Source organism: Balearica regulorum, chromosome 4, assembly GCF_011004875.1.
Source record: "Balearica regulorum gibbericeps isolate bBalReg1 chromosome 4, bBalReg1.pri, whole genome shotgun sequence".
Lineage (NCBI taxonomy): Eukaryota > Metazoa > Chordata > Aves > Gruiformes > Gruidae > Balearica > Balearica regulorum.
Genome location: NC_046187.1, coordinates 46005995 through 46026820, shown reverse-complemented (window position 1 = coordinate 46026820; position 20826 = coordinate 46005995). Strand labels below are relative to the sequence as shown.

General features: G+C 38.6%; 1 protein-coding gene across 3 annotated transcripts in view; it reads right to left on the bottom strand.

Moving 5' to 3' along the window:
* Positions 1–20826, bottom strand: part of WWC2 (WW and C2 domain containing 2) — a 103859-nt gene that overhangs the window by 46635 nt on the left and 36398 nt on the right. For all 3 annotated transcript variants that reach the window (XM_075751941.1, XM_075751940.1, XM_075751942.1), the window contains exons 3-5: positions 7325–7528; positions 6257–6333; positions 1529–1608 (exon numbers count right to left, since the gene is read on the bottom strand). In XM_075751941.1, coding sequence (XP_075608056.1) covers positions 1529–1608; positions 6257–6333; positions 7325–7528 — 361 coding nt within the window. The remainder of the gene's footprint in view (positions 1–1528; positions 1609–6256; positions 6334–7324; positions 7529–20826) is intronic.

Here is a 20826-nt window from a genome sequence, read left to right as displayed (position 1 = left end):
GCATGAGTTTTTATTACCTTAAGCTTTAGAATCAATACGTCTTTCTTCTAAATTTTGCTTCAAATGAAATCTGATTTATGGTTAAATAAATTCAATCAACTATTCTTTTCTCCCTTCACTCCTTGCTAGTCTTTAAATATTTAAATAACAAACAAATCTTACAATTCTGTTTTAGTCAAAATGAAGGAGGATAGAGACTTGACTGACATCCTCCTAAGGTGCTGAGGGTTTTCAGTTCCCAATTGACTTCAAACTCTTCATACCAGAAAAAAAATTTTTTCATCCATTTTGACAGGTCTCTAATTATGATTGGCCACTTCTTGGACCAGAATATTTTCCCCCCACTTAAAAAAATTCCTTCTGTATAGAAATGAGCTACTAAATTACAGAGGCAATAGCCTACAAGATGTTTTGGTTAGAACTGGGAACTGAACTCCAATCTCTCAGCTCCAAACAGATGCTCTGTCATCATTTGCAAATTACTTCTCTGCATTTTAGTACTCTACCTGGAAGATGGAAATACACTTCCCTTCTCCCACCTTTTGTCCATCTTCCCTACATATTCTGCAAGCTCTCCAGGATAGAGATTATTACTTATTTGACAGTACACTGCCATACACAGGAGGTCCTGAGAAAAAAGGTAAATGAATCCAGGCAATATTACATTAATGCTGCAACATTGTTTCTGCTACTGGAACTAGTGTACTAAGAACACACAGCTCAGCGTTTTACTGTGTAGATGTATCCTTAAGGTATGGGTACATACCACAATACAGTAAACAACTAGCATTAATAAATTTTCTGTTAACATTAGTCAAGAAAAACATGCTTGTTAGCAAGGTTTCCTCTGCAGCAAGTTCTCTGCGGTGACAGTTCCAGTAATGCTTAATTTGTTAGGGCCCAACTTTAAGTCAGGAGCAGCAGGGAGTGCTCGGACTGAAAAATAAATAAATAAATAAATCACTCCCTAATAATCCAACTGGTTAAATACCCAGAACACTCACCTAGTTCAGCATCAGCCCTTTGGACACCAGGCATCTCAGCAACTGGAACAAAGTCAGGTCTCTAATCCTCAAATTATGACTCCTTTCAAACTCTGCACAGTTGTGCACCATTTATACCTCAGATAACAGCACCCTTCTCTCTTTTGAGCTCAGAGGTGGGAAAGGAGGAAAGACCTAATTACTTTTTCATTTTTTTTCAATTTTTTTAAATGGGACATGCAAAGCAGCTACATGCTTCCTTGGGACCCTTAACCACTGCCTTTCTTTCTGCCTCTTTGCAGCACAAGCTATCTCATGGGAAAAAAAAAAATAGCAGGGGGAACAGATTTCTCATGTTAACACTTGCACAATAGGTTTGCCATTTCTACAGATTTCCTGCTTCCTAACTACAACAAAAAAGAATTATTAGATTCTCATTTTCCCCCCCCAATAATTCTCTCACATAAGATGGATTCAATTCCATTCCAAAAAAAAGAAATCAGGTGACTGAATTAAGTTGGTTCCAACTTTTTTTTTTTACTCACTGTTGCAGTGTTTCAAAGCCCTGCTCCTTGTACAGCAGCTCTTGCTTCATCTGAGAGAGTTCCCTCTTCAGCTTCTTAACCTTGTGTGTTAAATCAAAGCAAGAGTTAGAAAATTCTTCTTTTAAATGGCGTAACACATAGCTTTGAACAATTAATGTATTCCCTACATCAGATGAGACAAAAAAAGAGAGTAAATTGCTCTATTGACACATATTAAAAACAAAAGGATCTGTTCTCTTCCTGATGTCTACGGGCAACATGCTTTAGTATTAAAGGGACACAAGCAGATTAAATCACATTCCTTATTTGTACTGATACCACACTGTGTTATTAAACCTGAGAGAACTTTAACAAGTAATTTACTTCTCACTTGTTAAGCATGCATTCCAACTGTCCTACAGGGACGTGCCTGTTTATTTTTAGGCTTATTATATTTTCACTTTTTCATTCCAGGAAGCTCTCAAGTCATCTGCACTGTAAAAGACAGTGTGGACTCTTTTTTCCCTACTCCATCCTTTCTTATAAAGCTTTAAAGAAACTGGATCCTTAAATATATAATTCACATTCATTAATTCAAAGATGACAATCACTAAACACATTTGGATTGCAAATATATGTGTCTAACAGAAATGTCTTTGGCAAAACATTCCCTACTTTCCCTAAATTTGCATGCTCAATTGCTTTTTAATATTGCTATTTCAGATGTTAGCAAATATAAGTACACTACAGAATATTTATGAATCAAAATTAAATAAAAATTCCTCCACTTAAGTTATGTCATACTTCCCAAATATACTAAAACAAAGTTTCTGGACCACCTATAAAGGAGTGTACTTTAACACATTAAAATTAATCCTCAGCATACACAAAGAGACAGAAATGTGGAGTCCCAAATTTTGGTATTTATACATCTATATCTGGCTCATTTGCACTCTACATACTAGCCAGATATTGTTAGGCTTTTTAACTTTCCAATCAGTAAAGTGGAAAAAAAGGAAAAGCCTGCTGGAAGTCCTCTGCTCTCGCCTACCACTGTGAAATTCTTGCTTGTTTTCATATAGGTCCTCAGATATTCAACTCTTTTGAAAAGTGGATTATATTAAAATGAAGAATTTTGACTGCTTAAACTGAAATTAATTTCAATATGTCTCCAAGACTTTTTGCATCCAAATCCCCTTAAGACTTCTTAGTGCTATTCTTCAAATAAAAAAAAGTTTAAAAACCCCAGTGAGATTCCCAACATGTCAGGTGACTAAAAGATGTGACTAAAAGTACTGAGCATCAGCAGCTGCTGTAGCTTTACAAGAGACTTAAAATGCTTTGTACATCTAAAATTTCCAGTGATTTGCGGGGTTCCTCACATGGGTTTGTGAATGATACTTAGACATTCAAGTTTGTAGCTTCTGGCTAATGAATTTTCTGTGACAGAAATAAAATGCTTTCAATCTCCATTTTCTCCAAAGCACAATCTGTTCTCTAGATGAGGGGTTAGACTCAGGCTTTTGGAAAATATCATCGCTAGTTGCTTTACTTGACAGAAAACTGTTTTTCTTTTGACCATAATGAATAGTTAGCATGATAAATACAGGCAATGACTCTAAGTACGCATTCAGCGCTCCTTAACTATTTCTTCCCTGACTAGCACAAAAACCTCAAGAATAATCTCTCAAGCATTCCAGTCAAGGTTATAGAAAATGAACAGACATCATCTCTATGTTCCAGGGAAAGTAATGTGTAGAATATGAAAGAAGTCTCAACTTCTCTGAGAAACAGAATGGCTAAACTTTTTTTTTAAAATCAGAAATGTGAATTTATAGTAATAGCTGAAGGCACACTTGATTTCAACTTAAAGGATTGGATCTCTCAGAAACCCCTTACATTTTTCCTCAAGATCATCTTCTGAGTGTCCTCTGCTGTAATTCATCATCATTTCATTATCAAGAAATGTGAGTTAGGCACATTATCCTAGGACGTGACCTACATCATAATATAGACTCTGTGTTTACTGCACTATACTGGCATTAAACTATTCTTGTGCTCCTTGTCTTCTCCTTCAAAACTTCCATGTAATTCCCTTTTTTTTCCACAACTCTTCATTTGTTTTACCCTTCACCTCCTTCCTACTGCTTCTGTACATCATCTTAAGTCACCTGACAGGTCTCTTGCTTCCTCCTTCTAACTGCACCTTCAAGCAGGCTCCTCTGCTAACCCCCTTCTATTCCCAGCACTCGAGTACTAATGGAACAATGACATAAAAACCCTCTTGCTGTTTTATAACGGTGCATCCCCTACTCACTGCATATGCATAAAACATACTGTGATCACACATGCTTTGTATTGTTTAATTATCTTACTGATAGAGTAATTAAGACCCCAAATGGCCCCACTCAGAGTCCACTGGAGGATCAGATCCTTCAATTTTAATATTGTGAGAAAGGTCTTTCTTTTCCTGCTTATTTCCTTTAACAGCTCTCCGATTTCTGTCAGATTTTCTCTATGACCTATTGTGCAATGGGTGATTCCATGTATCCAAAAGGCTCCACATGCAGGTACTAAGCACAGTTAACAAGGAGAAGGCCAAAGGCCAATTCAGAACTTCCTCGAATGCTGAGTTTCCCCCTCCAGCCACCATTAACCTGATGATACCAGTAAGCCCCAGCCAGTGAGAGAGAGAAACAGGTTTAGTACATCTGACCTAACTGTCACTAAACAATGTCCAAATTCTAACTAGCTGGCTAGCAGCTTACTAATGACTAACTTTGTTTCCCATTAAGCCCACACATGCATATACTGTAAAATGCCAAAAAGGTGGCATATTAGCAAGCATCTTCAAACATTCAAATAAGGGTAAACTATGATAACATTCATACCTCTCTTGCCATCTTCCATGAAAACCACTTCCCAGCCCTAGCATCACAGGGCTTCATTTTTTCTTATCTCAATGATTTTCATATCCAGTGGCTTTGGATGACAACACACTTTGTGCTGATACAGATATTCTTGGACTGCACCCTTCTAAACTCTGCAGACAAGATTCAGGTCACCTATTTTAGGCATGTATGCCATTTGGACTTTGCAATGCCAATAAATCAGATGTTGGGAACCAGCAGGATGTTAGGATCCTTGACTCTGAGAAACAACGAAGAGAGGACAGCACCTCCAAAAAATGAGTTACTGTGATTAAAGCATCTGCCTCTCTCCTCAGAGAGTGGATGAATTGTACATGTATAGCCAAGAGGTGATTCAGTGTTTCTGCATCTTCAGCTGGGAGGTGATAAGAGCTAAGTAACAGGAAACACTGAGCACAGGACCATGTCTGAATTTTCTCCTCTTTAACTTGTAGGTGACTATATTTAAATTTGGTCATGTGTTTTGTTCTTCAACAACACTGTTAATTTCCCCAATATACCCGTGATCCCCTTGCCAAAGGGAACATCTGTTACTGCTCCACTCATTTTAGAAAGAGGCTTTCACCTTGTCTTTTCATTCTTGCTCCTGACAGGGTCCTTACTGCTGTTGATTCTCCCTACTAAACTTCCAAAATTTTTCCTCCCACCTCCTCCAGGGTGGAAATAAGTTCTCTCACTAACTGCCTTCCCTTCTTCTTAAGGGATAAGGGACTACAAATTGAGATTGGAAAGGATGAACAGGTGTACAGTCAGGAGGGCAACATCCGGACACCAGTTTTACAGTGTTTTCCATCCCTGATTTATACTGGGATTTAAAATTTTAATGACCTATTCCACAGTTCTTTTTAAACATTAGTTGTTTAGACTCCTAACCATAACTCTTACTGCAGGTGAAAGAGGATGTTACTCTGGGAGGCTTCTATGAGTGCTGCTCTGTGTGGAAACCAGGAGGGGGCAATGGAAGAGCTGAGTAACTGCTGTCGCTTGTGCTGATTCTGCTCCCTCCGAGTCTATATTCCAGCCCTCATCGAAGGACTATGCTGTGAGGTGCTGTCTTTTTAACCTGTGTGGTTTGATCTAATTTTTTTCATTACTAACTGCAGAAAGCCCAGGCTATCCACAGAGCATTGTATGCCACAGCTTAAATAAATGAACTCCCTAGATTTAAAATCTCTTACACGTTATTTCTTCTTATACAAGATTAATTCAGTAGCGACTAATCTGTGAATGAAAGTTCCTACATGGAGTGTTAGTGACCATACTGAACAGTTGACCAAATAATGGATTTTTGCTCGCTAGCAATTTCTAAATGCTAACACAAACCTTCATTCTTGATCTGAACTGTTCCATTTTGAGAAAACAGAGCAAAGTTTCACACCATTATTGAAAAGTGTTTTTTAAACCAACAGAAATTTGTGAGGCAGTTCATGTAGCTAATGGTACGTTTCTCACAGAAGACAGTGTAGAAACAGTCATCTAGCTGCAGCTGCAGCTCACAGAATAGCCTACTGCTATTCTGTTTTCACCTGAAGTTTTTTACTCTTCTATTTAAAAACAAAAGCATACAAGTGAAAATAGTTATCAGATTATTTAAGCCCACTTCTAATTAGAGTATCTGTCAAAGTTTCCCAAAAATGTGTTATCTGAAAGTAACAGACAGCTTTAAAAACTCATTAAAAACCTCAGAATGGTATTTAATGAGAGTATCAGGAGGTTTCAGTATCAGGGTACAAGATACCTCTGCTAGTTCAAGCTTTGCATTCTATAGTCATAAACTTTGCACACAGAATAGAAATGAATATGAGTTAAGCACTCTTACCCTTAATCTTGTAGTGGAGATTTCAGCCTTCAGAATGTCAGGGTCATACTTTGTGCTTGATGAGGAACCTGAGAATACTTTTTTAAAAAAAGACAAAAAAGGACAAATATTTGAAGTGCTTCTAAATCATTAATTAGCCCCTTCCTCAATGAATCCACATTGATCTAAACTACAAAGTGCAGAAAAACATATAGTACTTTAAAAAAAACCCCTATATCCTTTTAGAGTAGTCAGTATTGCAGGATGGCAATAATTAAGGAATAAACAAAACTTTCCCCTTTTTTTCCCCTACCACTATTTGGCATCTCTCCTCCTTTGCCTATCCCAGGATCCTAATGTAGCACCTCATTCTCCCTGGCTTTCTATCCCTGTCCCCATTCTTCTAGCTGAGCCATCTTGTGATCACCTCTTCCTGGAAGTTGTAATTTCTAAGGAGATTGTTGGAAAGCAGAAGAAGATTTATTGAGAAGCCTCAGAGGTCTGCCAGTCAGTTTTTCCACAGCTGTACATGTTACTTTTATCACACCATCTACTTCTAAGAGAGATGTTTGGCCAACGACAGGCCTCTCACAGCACTTTACTGCATGCCAATTCCTTGTCCAACATTGTAAGATGTATCTCTACTTCACCACTGATCACTGTACATGGGATACAAAATTATTGTATGCTATTTTTATAAAGCAGCAACAAACTTCCTTCTTGGTCTACTGCAGACACCCATCAACACAGTAGGATCATTTCAGTATGCAGCCAAAAGGTGCAAGAGATCCTATTTGCTTTGAACCAAGATTTGACAGAATTTTGTTCTGACAAACTGCATGACAACATAGATTTCAGAAGCAACTGCTCTAAACCACAACTCAAAGGAGTTCAATTGTATCAGAGGGAAGAGGATTCTCTCCAGCAGAAAATTTTTTTATGAAAAAAAAAAAGTAGGGATGCTACCTCTAAAAAAGCCAGAGTACAAGGTGTTCATAGCAAACCTTGAAAACTCATCCTAAAGAGAAACAGGATCCCCTGCAAGGCACAAGATCAAAGAAGTTACATTGTATTCTCTACTGTACTTACAGCTTGTACGAGAGCTTGATTTTTCTTTGTAGGCATCATTCAACCGTACATACTCATCCAGTGCAAGTGCTAGCCTCTGTTCTTTCACCTGGTACAGTTCCTTCTGAGTACTGAGAGCATCCTGGGCTACCATAAGATAATCTTTTAACATTCTCTCTTGTTCTTGCCTCCATTGTTTCCTGGGATCTTCTATTTGTGTTGTTTCTTTATAGGAGAAAAAGAAAGGATTTAAAGAGACCTCTGCTGAAATCTGTTGACAACTAAATTGTTTCTTTGCCTGTAATCCACAGTTATAGAATTGTAAACCATAGCTTGTCTTTGGTTACTAAGCAGATGCTCAATTTTATTTAAGTTTTTCTTTGCCACAACAGTGTAAGAAACAGTATTTAAGAGATCAGTTGCAAAATCAGGAATGAGGGTACAATAGGTAAATGATTATTTAGATCATTCCACATCCCTTGACTTAATAATATCCTAACTCAAGAAAAAAACCCCTATTTTTTGCATCAGAGTATTCGGAAATAATTGGATCAATAAAGTCTTTTGATAACATCTTAAAATTAAATGCATTTGTGACCAAAAGTGAGAAGTAATCTCAGCTATTACATTTTTTCAACCCCCCCTCCTCCCCACTTCATTAATTTTTACAGTCATATGTTATTCATGTTTTATGGTGGTTCTCTTTCTCCTTTCCCTCTAGGAAAAGAGTTTTATTTTTCCCCTGTAACTGAACTAACAGAACATTAACTCTCCAGATCATCTCACCTAACTCTATCCCCATTCCTGCTAGGCATTTGATCCAAGATACAACTTCCTTTTATGGTCAACAGAGAGAGCCCCCTCAGAGGGCACTTCACTCCATCGAAGACAGGAACCCAAAGATACAGGGGACCAAACTGCCTTTTTGAGGTGTCTACTTCTTTCCAGTGACTGCCCAGGTAATATAAATGAGTAGACTGGAACAGGCTCTTAATTCACAGAGGGCTTCAGGTCAACTATTTTAACTCCAGCAGCCACACAGATGACAGACTTGCATAGAACGTGCTGACAAGAGGATCAGACGTAACACAGTGGTATATATTAAGAAAGTATGTGATGAGATCAATCTAATTGTAGGTATTAAGATTTTTTTTTAAAATGTAAATATGCAAAGAGGAAGAAGGCTGAATGTTCAATCTTATCTTAGTATATCCTGACTTAGTTCAGCACTTTTTGAAGCTGTACAATGAGTATTCTTCCTTTAAAGCTGCACTAAGTACAAAACCAAACATTCTCATAAGACATGAAAAGTTTGAAATCTAAATGCAAACATGCATGACACCATTTTCTTTGTAAGTTACATACTGTAAATCTACATAGATCTCAAAGATAAAAAGTAACATTCAGTACCAATGTATTTAAGTGCAAAGTATTTACTTCAGAATTTTTCTGCAAAAAGGAGGAACTAATTTTATTCTCTGGGTTAGAGTTCTGCCACTTTAGTTCTCTGAGTTGAAAAAATGGGAACACATGGCTGAAGACATGGCAGTGGGGGGAAGAACTGCAGCTGAACCAACCTGATTGCTCTAAACTGTAGCTGAAGTGCACTCTTGAGGAGAAGGCAATCTTTCAACTCCATATATGAAAACAGATTTTTCTAACAGCAAAAGCTGATATGGACAGGTTTTGTTTAATAACTATTTCCCACACTGACTATCAGTTTTTTCAAAGCCTTTTTTGGTATCACAAACTAAAAGACATGCAAATAAAAGGAACCATCCCATAAAAGTAACCCCGTAGAATCCTAAACTGACAATGTCTACAGAACTACTGATGCTTTTAAAAACATAAATACACATACACACCCTCCCCCATGCTGGTGACCCCCTCCACCATTTACAAACATGACAAGCTTTTGTATTTCTACTTGGGAAAGGTGTTTCTTATATGTACACAATGGATGCACAGAGAGTATAACTCACAAACCCAAGTGCGGTGTATAAAAGATTAAAGCAGAGAGGCTTTATACACAGTTGGTTTTCCAATAACCCCAACAGGAACACTCTCTCCAAAAAGCTACCTATAGCTACCAACACACACATATATCCATGTTTATAGCTACCTGTTCTTTTCCACAAAGATATCAGCACACAAAGCAGCAAATCGATACCTTTTCTCTCCTAAACGGTCAACATATGTCCCTATCTGCAGCCACTTATTGCTGTTGTGCTTTAACACACCTCCACATTCACAGTTATTTACACAAGACAAGAAGTGCTGGTTTCCAGAGGTGTCCTTTTTTGTGAAGCAGGATGAAGAGCATGAAGCAGGATTCTCATGGGTCAATGATCAAATAGGATAAATGCAGTTATGCTGGTTTTTTAGAAGAATGTAATGATGTGATTGTGTTTTAAGAGTGAAACCAGCAGCCACCGAATAATCTTACAAGATTGGAAGGTCTCATCTTCGATCATGTTGCAGGTAATTGCCTTGTAGGTTTTAAGTGAGGATTGCTCAACATGTAGCCCAAAGACCAAATGTAGCCTGCAGAGTCCTAAAATGTGGCCTACAGATGCCCTGTCCTTGTGACTGCAAGAGAAGGACAAAGCTGATCATCAGCAGATTATTTCGTATTGCTGACAAATACAATCAAATATTTTCTTTTTGCCTCTCCAAGCTGCATGTGCAAAACAATACTATGATTATATGAGCTGACACCTTTTATACTGATAGTCATAAACGAGTTAAAAGTGACCCTGCATTTTAAAAATTGCACACTGTAACTTCAGCTTACTGAGGTTTGGGTATTTGACTGTGTAGGTACATTGTCTGGCCAAACTATTCTCAGCCAATTCTATCTGCATGTATTTATTCCAGAACGAACGCTTAGTCAGGAAAATACATAATCCTCAAAAACGCAAACCAGCACTGAATGACTACCCCAGAATTGTTACTCAACTTTCACCAAGCAGAGAAGACTCTGGAGTATTTTTTACTCTGTTTTCTTAAATATTATGAAGTGGAAAACTCAAAAAATGGTATCAATCATTTGGCAAGTTGTTAACGTATTTTTTTTTATATACGTGTATGTGTGTGTATATATATATAAAAGTGTGTGCCTTTGTAACAGCACCATATGCTTGATCATCTATAATTTTCAGTTATCTCAATTTCAATCAGTAGGTTTTCCCCACAGAGAAAAAAAACAAAGAACTATGGATAATATTTCTGGTACTGTAGTGCTGCATTTTGAAAAGTACGTTCATTTGAGCACATGTACCTTCCAAGAGCCAATAAATTTTTTTTGAAAAAGCAGAGTTCTCCTTTCAAAACCAAATATTTATACTTCTCAGGGTAAAGCCTCAAAAAGATAAGGATTTTTTTTTCCTTGGACAAGAACGTTTTAAGCACCTGCTGTTCAGGTCAAACTTGTATATACAAGAATATTATTGGGATAGTTATATACACGTCATTGCAGGAGCAGCTTGCTGAACATTTGAAAATGAGATGTGAAGCCCTTCATGCTTAAACCGAAGACTGAGATTTAAACCACAAAGAACATCCAAACATTTTCCTACCCTTATAATTCAACATGTGATGTAAAATAAACTTGGGAGATCTCATTCCTTTTTTAGGGCAGATAAATGTTTCCACTGGTGACTGCAACAGGATACCTTACAACCTTGCCTGTAGCAGATACAAATCATGCAACAAAGAGATCGGTAGCTAGGCAGATGGGGAGATGTTATTTCTGCTGGTCAGGTAAGGAGTAAGCGCTGGTTATGAACACCACACAGAGCTGTAGGGTTGTACCTGTTCTAGGAAACACCAGCTGGACTTCAATCATCAGCAGTAGAGAACGAACAAACCACCTCCCTGAGCATGACCTCTCCAACACTTTCTGCATCACCAGATAGTGAAATTCTAGACTTCAGCTGTTTCTTGTAGGGAAAATTAAGAAACCGGCCAACATTTTCCATGGCATAAACTTAGATCGGAAGTAATCTCCTTTAAATGGATCTTTAAACAACTAAGAGTTGTTGTACATCAGGCTCTATCAAGACCACTGCTTAGATTTTAAAAAAATCTTCACGTATCAGCTTCCTCTGACCAATCACAATGCAAAATAATGATCCATAGTAACAGAATGAGGGAGGTGGTGGTACACCTAATATTCAGGCTACACATTCCTAATTTGACTTGGTTTTAGTGTAATTTGGCAAAGTCACTTGCAAATCAAAATTACTCAATTCTATTAAGAGATCTTGATTTAAACCCAATTAATTTAACTTTAAACAAATTACTGCAAGTGCATAGTTAATACATTTATAAAAAAAATAAGCAATTTATTTCCTCCTATTTTTAAAGATCTGAGTGACAAGCCATGCTGGGGGGAAATTCTGAGAGACACAAAACACTTGAGGTCTCACCCAGCGGAACCGCACAAGCAGCAGTATGGCACACTCCACCCAAGGACGTTCCTGTGCACTGAAATGATCACAGCCCTGTAACGCAGAAGAGCAAGCTGCGCTGGCTTTAATCATATTGCTGTTCAAGAAACACGCTCTTCCTGGCTCACTGCCAGCCAGGTTTGATGCACTTAAACAATAATTCAAAAACCAAAATGCCAGGACTGACTTTACACCTTGAAAGTTTTGTTTATTCCTTTGGCTAGAACTTGCTTCAAGGGCAGCAATGTTATGCATGCCCTGTGTAAATATACATAAGATACATATTATATATAGGATACAGGCAATAGTCAGGCATGCCATTTTTTAAAAACAAGTTATTTTCATATGTTGTGTTCCTGTCTGCTATCAAGAAGCTCTGCCAAATTTTTACAGTCTGCTTGAACAGAAGGAAACTATTACCTTATCAGCAGTAGATCGTATTTCCCTAAAATACATGAAATTAAAATCCCACTAGAAAAATCCCACAGGGAAGGGAATGGCTCCCTGATGCCCTACTGCTAGACATGAGAGAATTGGACATTTTACTACAGGATTAACAATACATGGAAGCAATAGTTTTCCAACATCTCCCCATGCCAAACAAAATAATAGCGTTGATTTGCTCTAGAATGACCCACATGTAAGCTGCCTTCAGTCAGACACACTGCATTTAGGCAACACAGAGAACAAGTCCTCTCAAGAGGTCCCACTAAAAAGAATGCCAGAGATGCTAGATTGGTACTTGAGAAGGACACATACATAGCAAGAGGAGACAAAATCATGACATTATACTTTTCATCCCAAAGAGAGAACTCTCATCTGTTTAAACACATGCCCATATTATTCCAGTTTGTAAATGTAGCAGAATCACTATCTCAGAAGAGAGGCTATTCCAAAGGAAACTAGTTGACCAGGCTAGAAATGAGGACCAGAGGCCCGAGATCTGTAGGGAGGAGAGCAGGGGGACGTTGTGTGCCACAGCTGGAGCTGCTGTAATAGCCCTCCTTTTTGGTAGTGATGGTTTCCACCATGTCACCTCAACCCACGTTCCCCAACGCTACACATTCACATGTTCTCTTTTGCACAGTCTCTGGTGCTCACTCAACACAGCACAAACCCTATTTGATGCACTAAACCCAGCCAAACACTCACCGGCTCCAGGAAGATAACATAAAAGCACATATATCATGTTCTGGCAGGTTATGAGTTGTGCCATGTTACCAGAGGTCCAATGAGCCAGTATAAAGGAGGAAGGAGAACCCAGCTGGGGAAGGAACTAGACATCCTTTTTTGGCAGCAGCAAGTCTACTTTGTGGATCTACTCATGCATGGATCTATTCATCAATACCATGTGCTTTCTCCTTCACATACTAACTTACAGGCGAGTTTCCAGATGTGGAAACCAGGACTACGATACAAGACAAGAGGCGGCAAAACTGCAGCGGCTGAGCCTGAAAATAGAGTGTTTCTGACCAACGCAGAAGTGTGCCGTGCACAGCTGGCTGTGCTCTGGGCTGCACCATGTCACAACTCAGCTAGACACTCTGTGTCAGGGTGGTAATTTCTCTGCCTGAAATAGTAAGTGATGAAAAGATAACTCCATTACACGACATCTCTGGTTATCTTGCATAATAATTGCAGGACTGCTACCTCCAACCAAACAGAACGCCACCTTCAAGAGAGTAACACAGGCCTCAAAACCCCAAACCCAATAGCTGACTACGTGCAGGATCCCTCATCACTAGTGCTTACCCTGAACCCCAGCGGCTGAATAAAACATGCAAGCAAAATCCTGACTGGTTTTTTTGAACAGTCTCCAATGCCTTTGCTGTGATAGGATTACATCCTACTCCACAGAGGTGGTCTGAGAAGGAGGGGATACCTGGAAAGCAGTCTACCATATGCTGAGGGCAAGCCCCTGGAAAAGGGCTGCAGGCAAGCTGAACTGGGGGCAGCCGCAGCAAAGGAGAGTCAAGATTTCAATGTTATCTTGCACAAAAACACCTCAAGATGGCACAAACAAAATCAACAACCCTTCGACATACAACATCAGAAGAGGAAAAATGGTGCCTGATGTCAACCATCACAGGATAACACAAGTTAGCTTAGTGGTGGGTGGTGAAAGCAATTTTATCAACAACATTACATAATCACTATGGATATGATTATTCTACAAGTAGATCCCATTTTAATTGATAAACAAACTGGCTTTCAAGGCTCCAGTACTTTTGCCTGCAATCAGACAAAAATACACTTAGGGGAAAAAAAAGAGTCCTAGTATTCATTGTATTTCAACTGGCATAACAAATATTGCAGTCAACTACAATGCAAGTCTTAATGAACAGCAAATGAGCAAATGTACTAGCACTAGTTCCAGGGAAAATAATCAAGTGTTACTAGACTGGCTTAAGGAATGTACTTTAGTGTTTACATACCCAAGGCTTTCTGAATGCATTTTTTTTTTCTTATTCCTTTTTCCCCTCTGCTTTTAAAAATACAGACAATTCAACCCACAATAAAAGTAATTTGTACCCCAAAATTTGAGGAAAAATTCACAAACATTACATCATTTCACACTGATATATTTGTTCAATAGGTACATAAAAATAAAGTGAGCAGTGTCAGTAAGACCATGCAGTCCAACAAGATGACATATACAGTGTCTTAAAAATGATCTAAAACATTACTGGATACTCAAAGAAAATCACATTCTACCACATAATAAGATATAATATAGGTTCTAAAGAGAGACGTGGAGGAAAATAAAGTTATTCAGAGTATGCTCTGAAACGAGCTCTCTACAGTTTGTTTCTTGCCATAGAACTTGCACACAAAAAATGCCTCCTCTCTTCCAGAAGTCTTGTTCACTTTTCCATAAAATAATTCTGCGCTTGAATTTGAGTAATGAGAGAAAATGAGAATGTTTTCCAGATATACTGTGCAAGCATGAGCAGATTTCCAAGAAATATTTATTCAGAGATTTCTACAAAAGAAATATTGAACATGTTATCCTTATGGCACATTAGTTTCCTCTATATACCAGGTAGCATATGCTTTTATATCTCAAATGCAGTAGAAACTTCTAAGCATTTTGCTTTACATTACCCAGTAAGTAGGTAACGTTCTACTGCTATGGCTATCAGAACTAAGACAGAAAAATATGCAAGTATGATCTTTCCATAAGTCAGCAGCTAAAATCATCTTTAATTCAGAGCCTTCATTGCTCAAGCCCTCCTTCTGTAGCCAGCATGCACCAGATTACTCTAATCCCTTCCTATAGCTAGGGTGCAGAGAAGATACCTATAAACAAGATTCAAGATAAGATATACTGCACTTGGGTTTTCACCATGTGCGTTTGCTGACAGTAAAGAGTCTTCAAAGTTGTTTCCCAAATGCTTGCAAGTCACCACTTGCTTAGAAGATGGTGATGGGTCATGGGAACAAACTGCACATTTATGATCGTGATACACCATTTGATTCCCTCAAGCTAATGGTAATTGCAGACTCATGGTGGGATTTTCAGACTTCTTCCTTGTCTGAAAATACAGTCTGGCATACTTTCATAGATGCAGATGTGCTAGAGTCCCAGGCTTCAGGGAAGAGTCAGTCTATCCATAAAAATCCCTGTGTTAGATAAACCAGTTGCACAGGGTAAACTGGCATGAAAGTCTAAGATTACAACAAGAAATAGAATACCTGTAGTTAAAATATTGTAAGTGTCACACAGTGTGGGTAAATAGCTAGGCTTTGAAACTTTAAGAAGGAAGGAAACCAAGTAGGAAATAGAAACCTCCAGTGAAACCTATTCTCAAGCTAAGCAGACACAAATCCCTCTACCTCCATATTTCCTGATGCGTTAGCATTACTCTGACTCAATTTTCTTTTTCTTTGTGGATGAAACAGTAGTAGAAAGCAGTCTCTGAGAAAGGAGCATTCATGCTTCCAAACTGGACAATTAAAACTAAGTAAGGAGGAGCTGCAGAAACAGAGAAGGTAGATGTCCAACTCTGTTTTGAAGAAAAGTGCCTGGAACGGAGGGCAGGGAAAAAACCATCATATTGAATACAAAGTACAGAGCGGCAAAAAGAAAGTGATGTGATGGTCTCAAATACTACTGGGCTGGAAGTAGTTACTCCTTCCTATCCTTATCTTTTAAATGCTGTCATTCAGTTCCTTTCTGTTACATTACTACAAGAAGAGTACGTGTTTCATAGGATAACCAGATGCAATGAAGAAAACAACCACTTGCCTGGTTATTCCTGAGCCTGAAAATAAAAACTGGAAGTAAAATGGCTAAGTTGTTTAGGAATATAACTTGCTGAAGGCAAGGCAGAACTTGTTCCAGCCCAGGATTCCCTCAGACTATTCATGTCAAGCCAGAAGTAGAAGTTTCCCTTTCTTGCTCCCATTACGTCCACAGCTGCTCACCCACACACACCCCATGCAACAATCCAGATCCAAAAACCTAAGCATCTGGGGGAAGGAAGAGGAGGTGGGGAACGACAACTCACACACCTCAAGAAGGGGAGCGCTTCCCCATTGTCCATATTTACCACATATCATCATGCTGATACAACGTGGGAACAGGAATCAGAGCTAGCAATGACTGCTACTTCAGCTGCCACCACCACTTGAGAAGTACACCTGGAAATCATGGCCTCAGAGTCAAAACTGTTTCCTGGCAAGCCTGCACAGGGCACAGAACAGATGAAAGTTCAAGGGTGTCATTTCAAAGTATCTTTAACCAGTGCTACCATGAAAAGCAGCTGTCCCCCGTCTCTTCCACCTGACTGTTCATTCATATCCCCAGGTCACCTTCCCCCTCATGCTTGCATAAATAAGGGTGTGGAAAGGAGAACAAATAGCAACTTTTTTTTTTTCCCCCATACCGGATTAGTTTCAACTCGAATCAGCTCCCTGATCTGATTCACTGTCTGGCCACGCAAATGTTCACGCCAGTATAAGCAAAAACATTGCAAGGACAGAACAAAAGGCCAGAGGTAGCAATAGAGCAGGACCAATTCTTTCAGAGATTATATCAGCTTAAAAGTGTTTGCAGATCCAAGCTCTAGGAGTATAAATGTTTGCATGTCAGCCACTTAATGCCTGACGTTGAAAACCCTGCAGAAGAAGTGGAAAAATGTGAAAGTGATGACTTTGCCTGTAGATACATGAAATAGAGTTATACGTTTGTGTTATTTTCGGTATTGCCTTGAGTTCCTAATCATGTTATTTAGCAAAATTAGTAAATGTTAGTAAACTGGACAGCTGAAGTAGATGAATACATGAGTACATATATGCAATAACGATTCTAAGAGTGAACAGCATAAGCTCTGAGATCTTTGGACTCTCCCAAACCACAGTGAGAGGAACCTGCAATAAAGAAACTCCTCAGTCCCTGATCACCAAATAATATCCCTTCAGTCATCCCTCTAACAAAGCGTGCTACTGAACCACGAGGTAAGTATTTAGATTCTTATGGTATTAGCTACCCACATCATATGCATGTTCTGCCTTGCCAGATGGCCTGTAATCTGGTCTCCCTTGAAGCTGAAAGCATCACATTAAAACTCCTAATTGGGGTAATATATTCATAAAGTAATGACCTCAGTTAGTGTTTCTCAAAATGGGTTACATCATCCAAAAGGATCATGCGAAAGCTCTAAGGCAATCAGTAAGAGCTAGGGAAAAAAACTCTGTATTTGAAAAACACTCAAAAATATATAACATTATAGAAAATGTGTGATGATAATAAAACCAAAATTATACTTAAACATATTGACACCAAAAGCAAGTTCCTCAAATCTGAAGGAGTGTTTACAATTGCAGACTGCTCACAGCCAACTCTTACCCCTCTGTGGAGGAGAAATTGAGTTTCCACCAGCAGCTAAGGAAAGTAGGCTTTTCTCAGGTCTGTATGGGAGAAGGGAAAGTAAAGGACTAAGATAAATATTTCGGCTATCTATATAATTAATTTTAAAAAAATTGATTTAAACAATTTTTGAAGAATTTAACCTTTCATTATAGAGATTTGGTAGAATTTTTAGAACTTTGCAAGCTCCAGTCTAGTACTGTTTCCTTGAAATCAGTGGGAGTTCTACCAATACCTTCAGGATGAGTAGACTAAGTCCCACACTGAACACTAATGTAAATTTCACCTTAGCATTTGCAGCCTTCAGTTTTTAACAGAAAAGGAGGGAACAACCATGAGTAAGACCATCTGAATTTACAGTCTATGGTGCTAAGGTCTAGCCTGCTGCTCATTGTTTGAGAAATCTAACAAGATTAGCCAGTGTTACTACAACAGCTCCAAGTTCTGTGGACAACCTGAAACTTCACAGTTGCATCAAATGTAGCTGTGTACAGAGGCACTGAATAGGAACAATACTAGAAAAAGGAATGAAAAAGAGGACAGATAGAGAAGCTGCTCAGAATAATTAATTATGGTACGCAAGAGGAGAGAATCAATGGGCCTTCCCTCAAACATTTTGCTGAAATAAATCCAGCCAGAAGGCACTGAACATGAAACTTTAGTCATCTCTCCCTTCTCAATACACGGGAGCAGATTTCTTCCCAAGGCACTATCACCTCAAGCTGCCATTTACGGGTCCTGAAATCCCACTATCCAATTTGTTTTTCAGGCGTCTATCCATTTAGTCCTCCTAGCAGTAGGTGCAGTTTTTCTTTGTTCAGTAAAAGAGAGAATTAACAAAATTATAATCTATACAGATGAAAGAGTAAAGGAGTCGTCTTTATCATATCCACTGTCCTGACAGAATTTCAACAGTTTCAAATCCAAAAAGCATATTCAACACATCTGAATTATTACACTGCCAATAAAGCCATAAGCGGGTGCAAAACCTGCTTTCTAGAAAGGCTTTTTCCTCCCTAATTATTAGCGACATCCATACTAGAGACTTCAATGCCATCAAAACACATGCACTCCAGTCAGATAAGGTAGAAGTTATAATCTCCACTTTTGGCACATCAGACAAATGACCTGCTTATAAGACACTTAGGCAGTTTACCTCCCAGCAGCTCAAGAGTACACTCACCAAAACACTGCACAAAATACAGTATACAAAACTAAAATATACCACTTTACGAAATAAGAAGTTTGACTGAAATTGCTACAAAGCAACACATACATTACTATAACAGAAACGAAATGCACTACTGAACAATGGATGGAAACCATTTTAAGTATACCAAAGCACATCACTTTGTCATCCATCATACACACTAATATAATATACAGAAACCTAGCTAATCACACTTATTTGCCCCGGCCACAGAAAGACACATGTACAGATGGATATACACAACTCTTCTCTATGAAGTGAAGCATTAGTGTTTGCGGTATAATAACAATTGTCAACAGAATTCCAGGTCAATGCTGTCCAGGCCTCAACATTTTACACATGTGAGAAGCAGAACTTCAACTCACAAACAGCTATAATATTCACAAATATGCACACAAATAGCATTTAAACATAAGGAAAATATTTAATCTCTTTCCAAAAAAAAAGGCAACAAAACTAAAAGGCTGAGACTTTTAGAACTGATTAAAAATTTTGAGTATGTATGGAATAAAAGAGCATGATTATCAGAGCAGTACTCTCAAAACACCCGGAAATGTGGATTGCCTGCTCAAAATTTTATAGCTCTAAGTTTTCCAGTTTTGGCCAAAACAGAAGTTAAAGACCAGTTTCCTCTTATAATAGCGTTTAGATTCAGAAGCAAATCTTTCTTTTTTCTTTTGAATACATGTTGTAAGGGACCTCAAGGATCATCTGGTCCAACCTTTCTTGGCAAAAGCTCTGTTTAGACAAAAGCACAGTCTAGACAAGATGGCCCAGCACCCTGTTCAGCCAAATCTTTAAAGTGGTCGATGTTGGGGAATCCATCACTTCCCTGGGGAGATTATTCCAATGGTTGATTGTTCTCATTGTGAAAAATTTTCCTCTAGAGTCCAATTGGCATCTCCCCAGGAGTAACTTGCATCTATTACCCTTCGTCTTTTTCATGTGACTCCTTGTAAAAAGGGAATCTCCATCTTCTTTGTAGTCACCCTTTAAGTACTGGAAACATGGTGATGAGGTCTCCACTAAGCCTTCTATTCTCAAGGCTGAACAAACCCAGTTCTCTCAGCCGTTCCTCATACAGCAGGCTTCCCAGTCCTTTGATCATCCTGGTGGCCCTCCTCTGGACTCTCTCCAGCCTGTCCATATCTTTCTTGTATAGCAGAGACCAAAACTGAACACAGTATTCCAGGTGTTGCCTGATAAGCACTGAGTAGAATGGGATAATGACTTCTTATCTCTGCTGGTAATGCCCTCATTGATGCAACTCATCATCCTGTTAACTTCTTTCTTCATCTTTTGAATTCAATCAGGTATGTGTCTAATTTTTTAAGTTCAGAAATGCTACACATAAGATCAGGACTCTCACGGTTATTCCAGTAAAGCAGGCCTATAAAATCCCAATTGAGGTTACTGGATGGGATTCAGTTCAAGATTAGGTGTCTATCTGCAGGTGTTCAATAAGAACAGTAATGTCTAACATCTCATTCTAGTTATCAGAGTTTCAGTCCAACCCAACCAAAGGAGCTTAGATCAGCTCATCCTCAGACACTCAACCAGGCAGCTACATCACACTTTACATTACATTGGGTGTGTTGACTAGATACCTATTGACTACAAAGGCAGCTTAAACATCTCAAGAGTTGATTCACTCGCCCATACATTTGAGATGCCACAGGGTAACAAGCCTCATCTTCATCTTTGTTCCAGAATAGCATTGGTCTCTTACTGTCCATGCCATATTTACTGACCTTGTGTGACCTGCTAACCTAAAGCATTTCAAAAGGCCATAGACACCTTACTATTTTTTAAGTAAGTACACAGCACTGCTAGCACAGATACAGGCACCTATAATCAGGTATTGATCTCAAATGGAATCACTTCTATTAGGTTATTAAAAATTATTTCTGAGGACATAGCAAAAGGTATCAATTAATATGAAGTCATGAACACATAAAAAGATAGAAAAGCTTTCAGGAATATATTCATT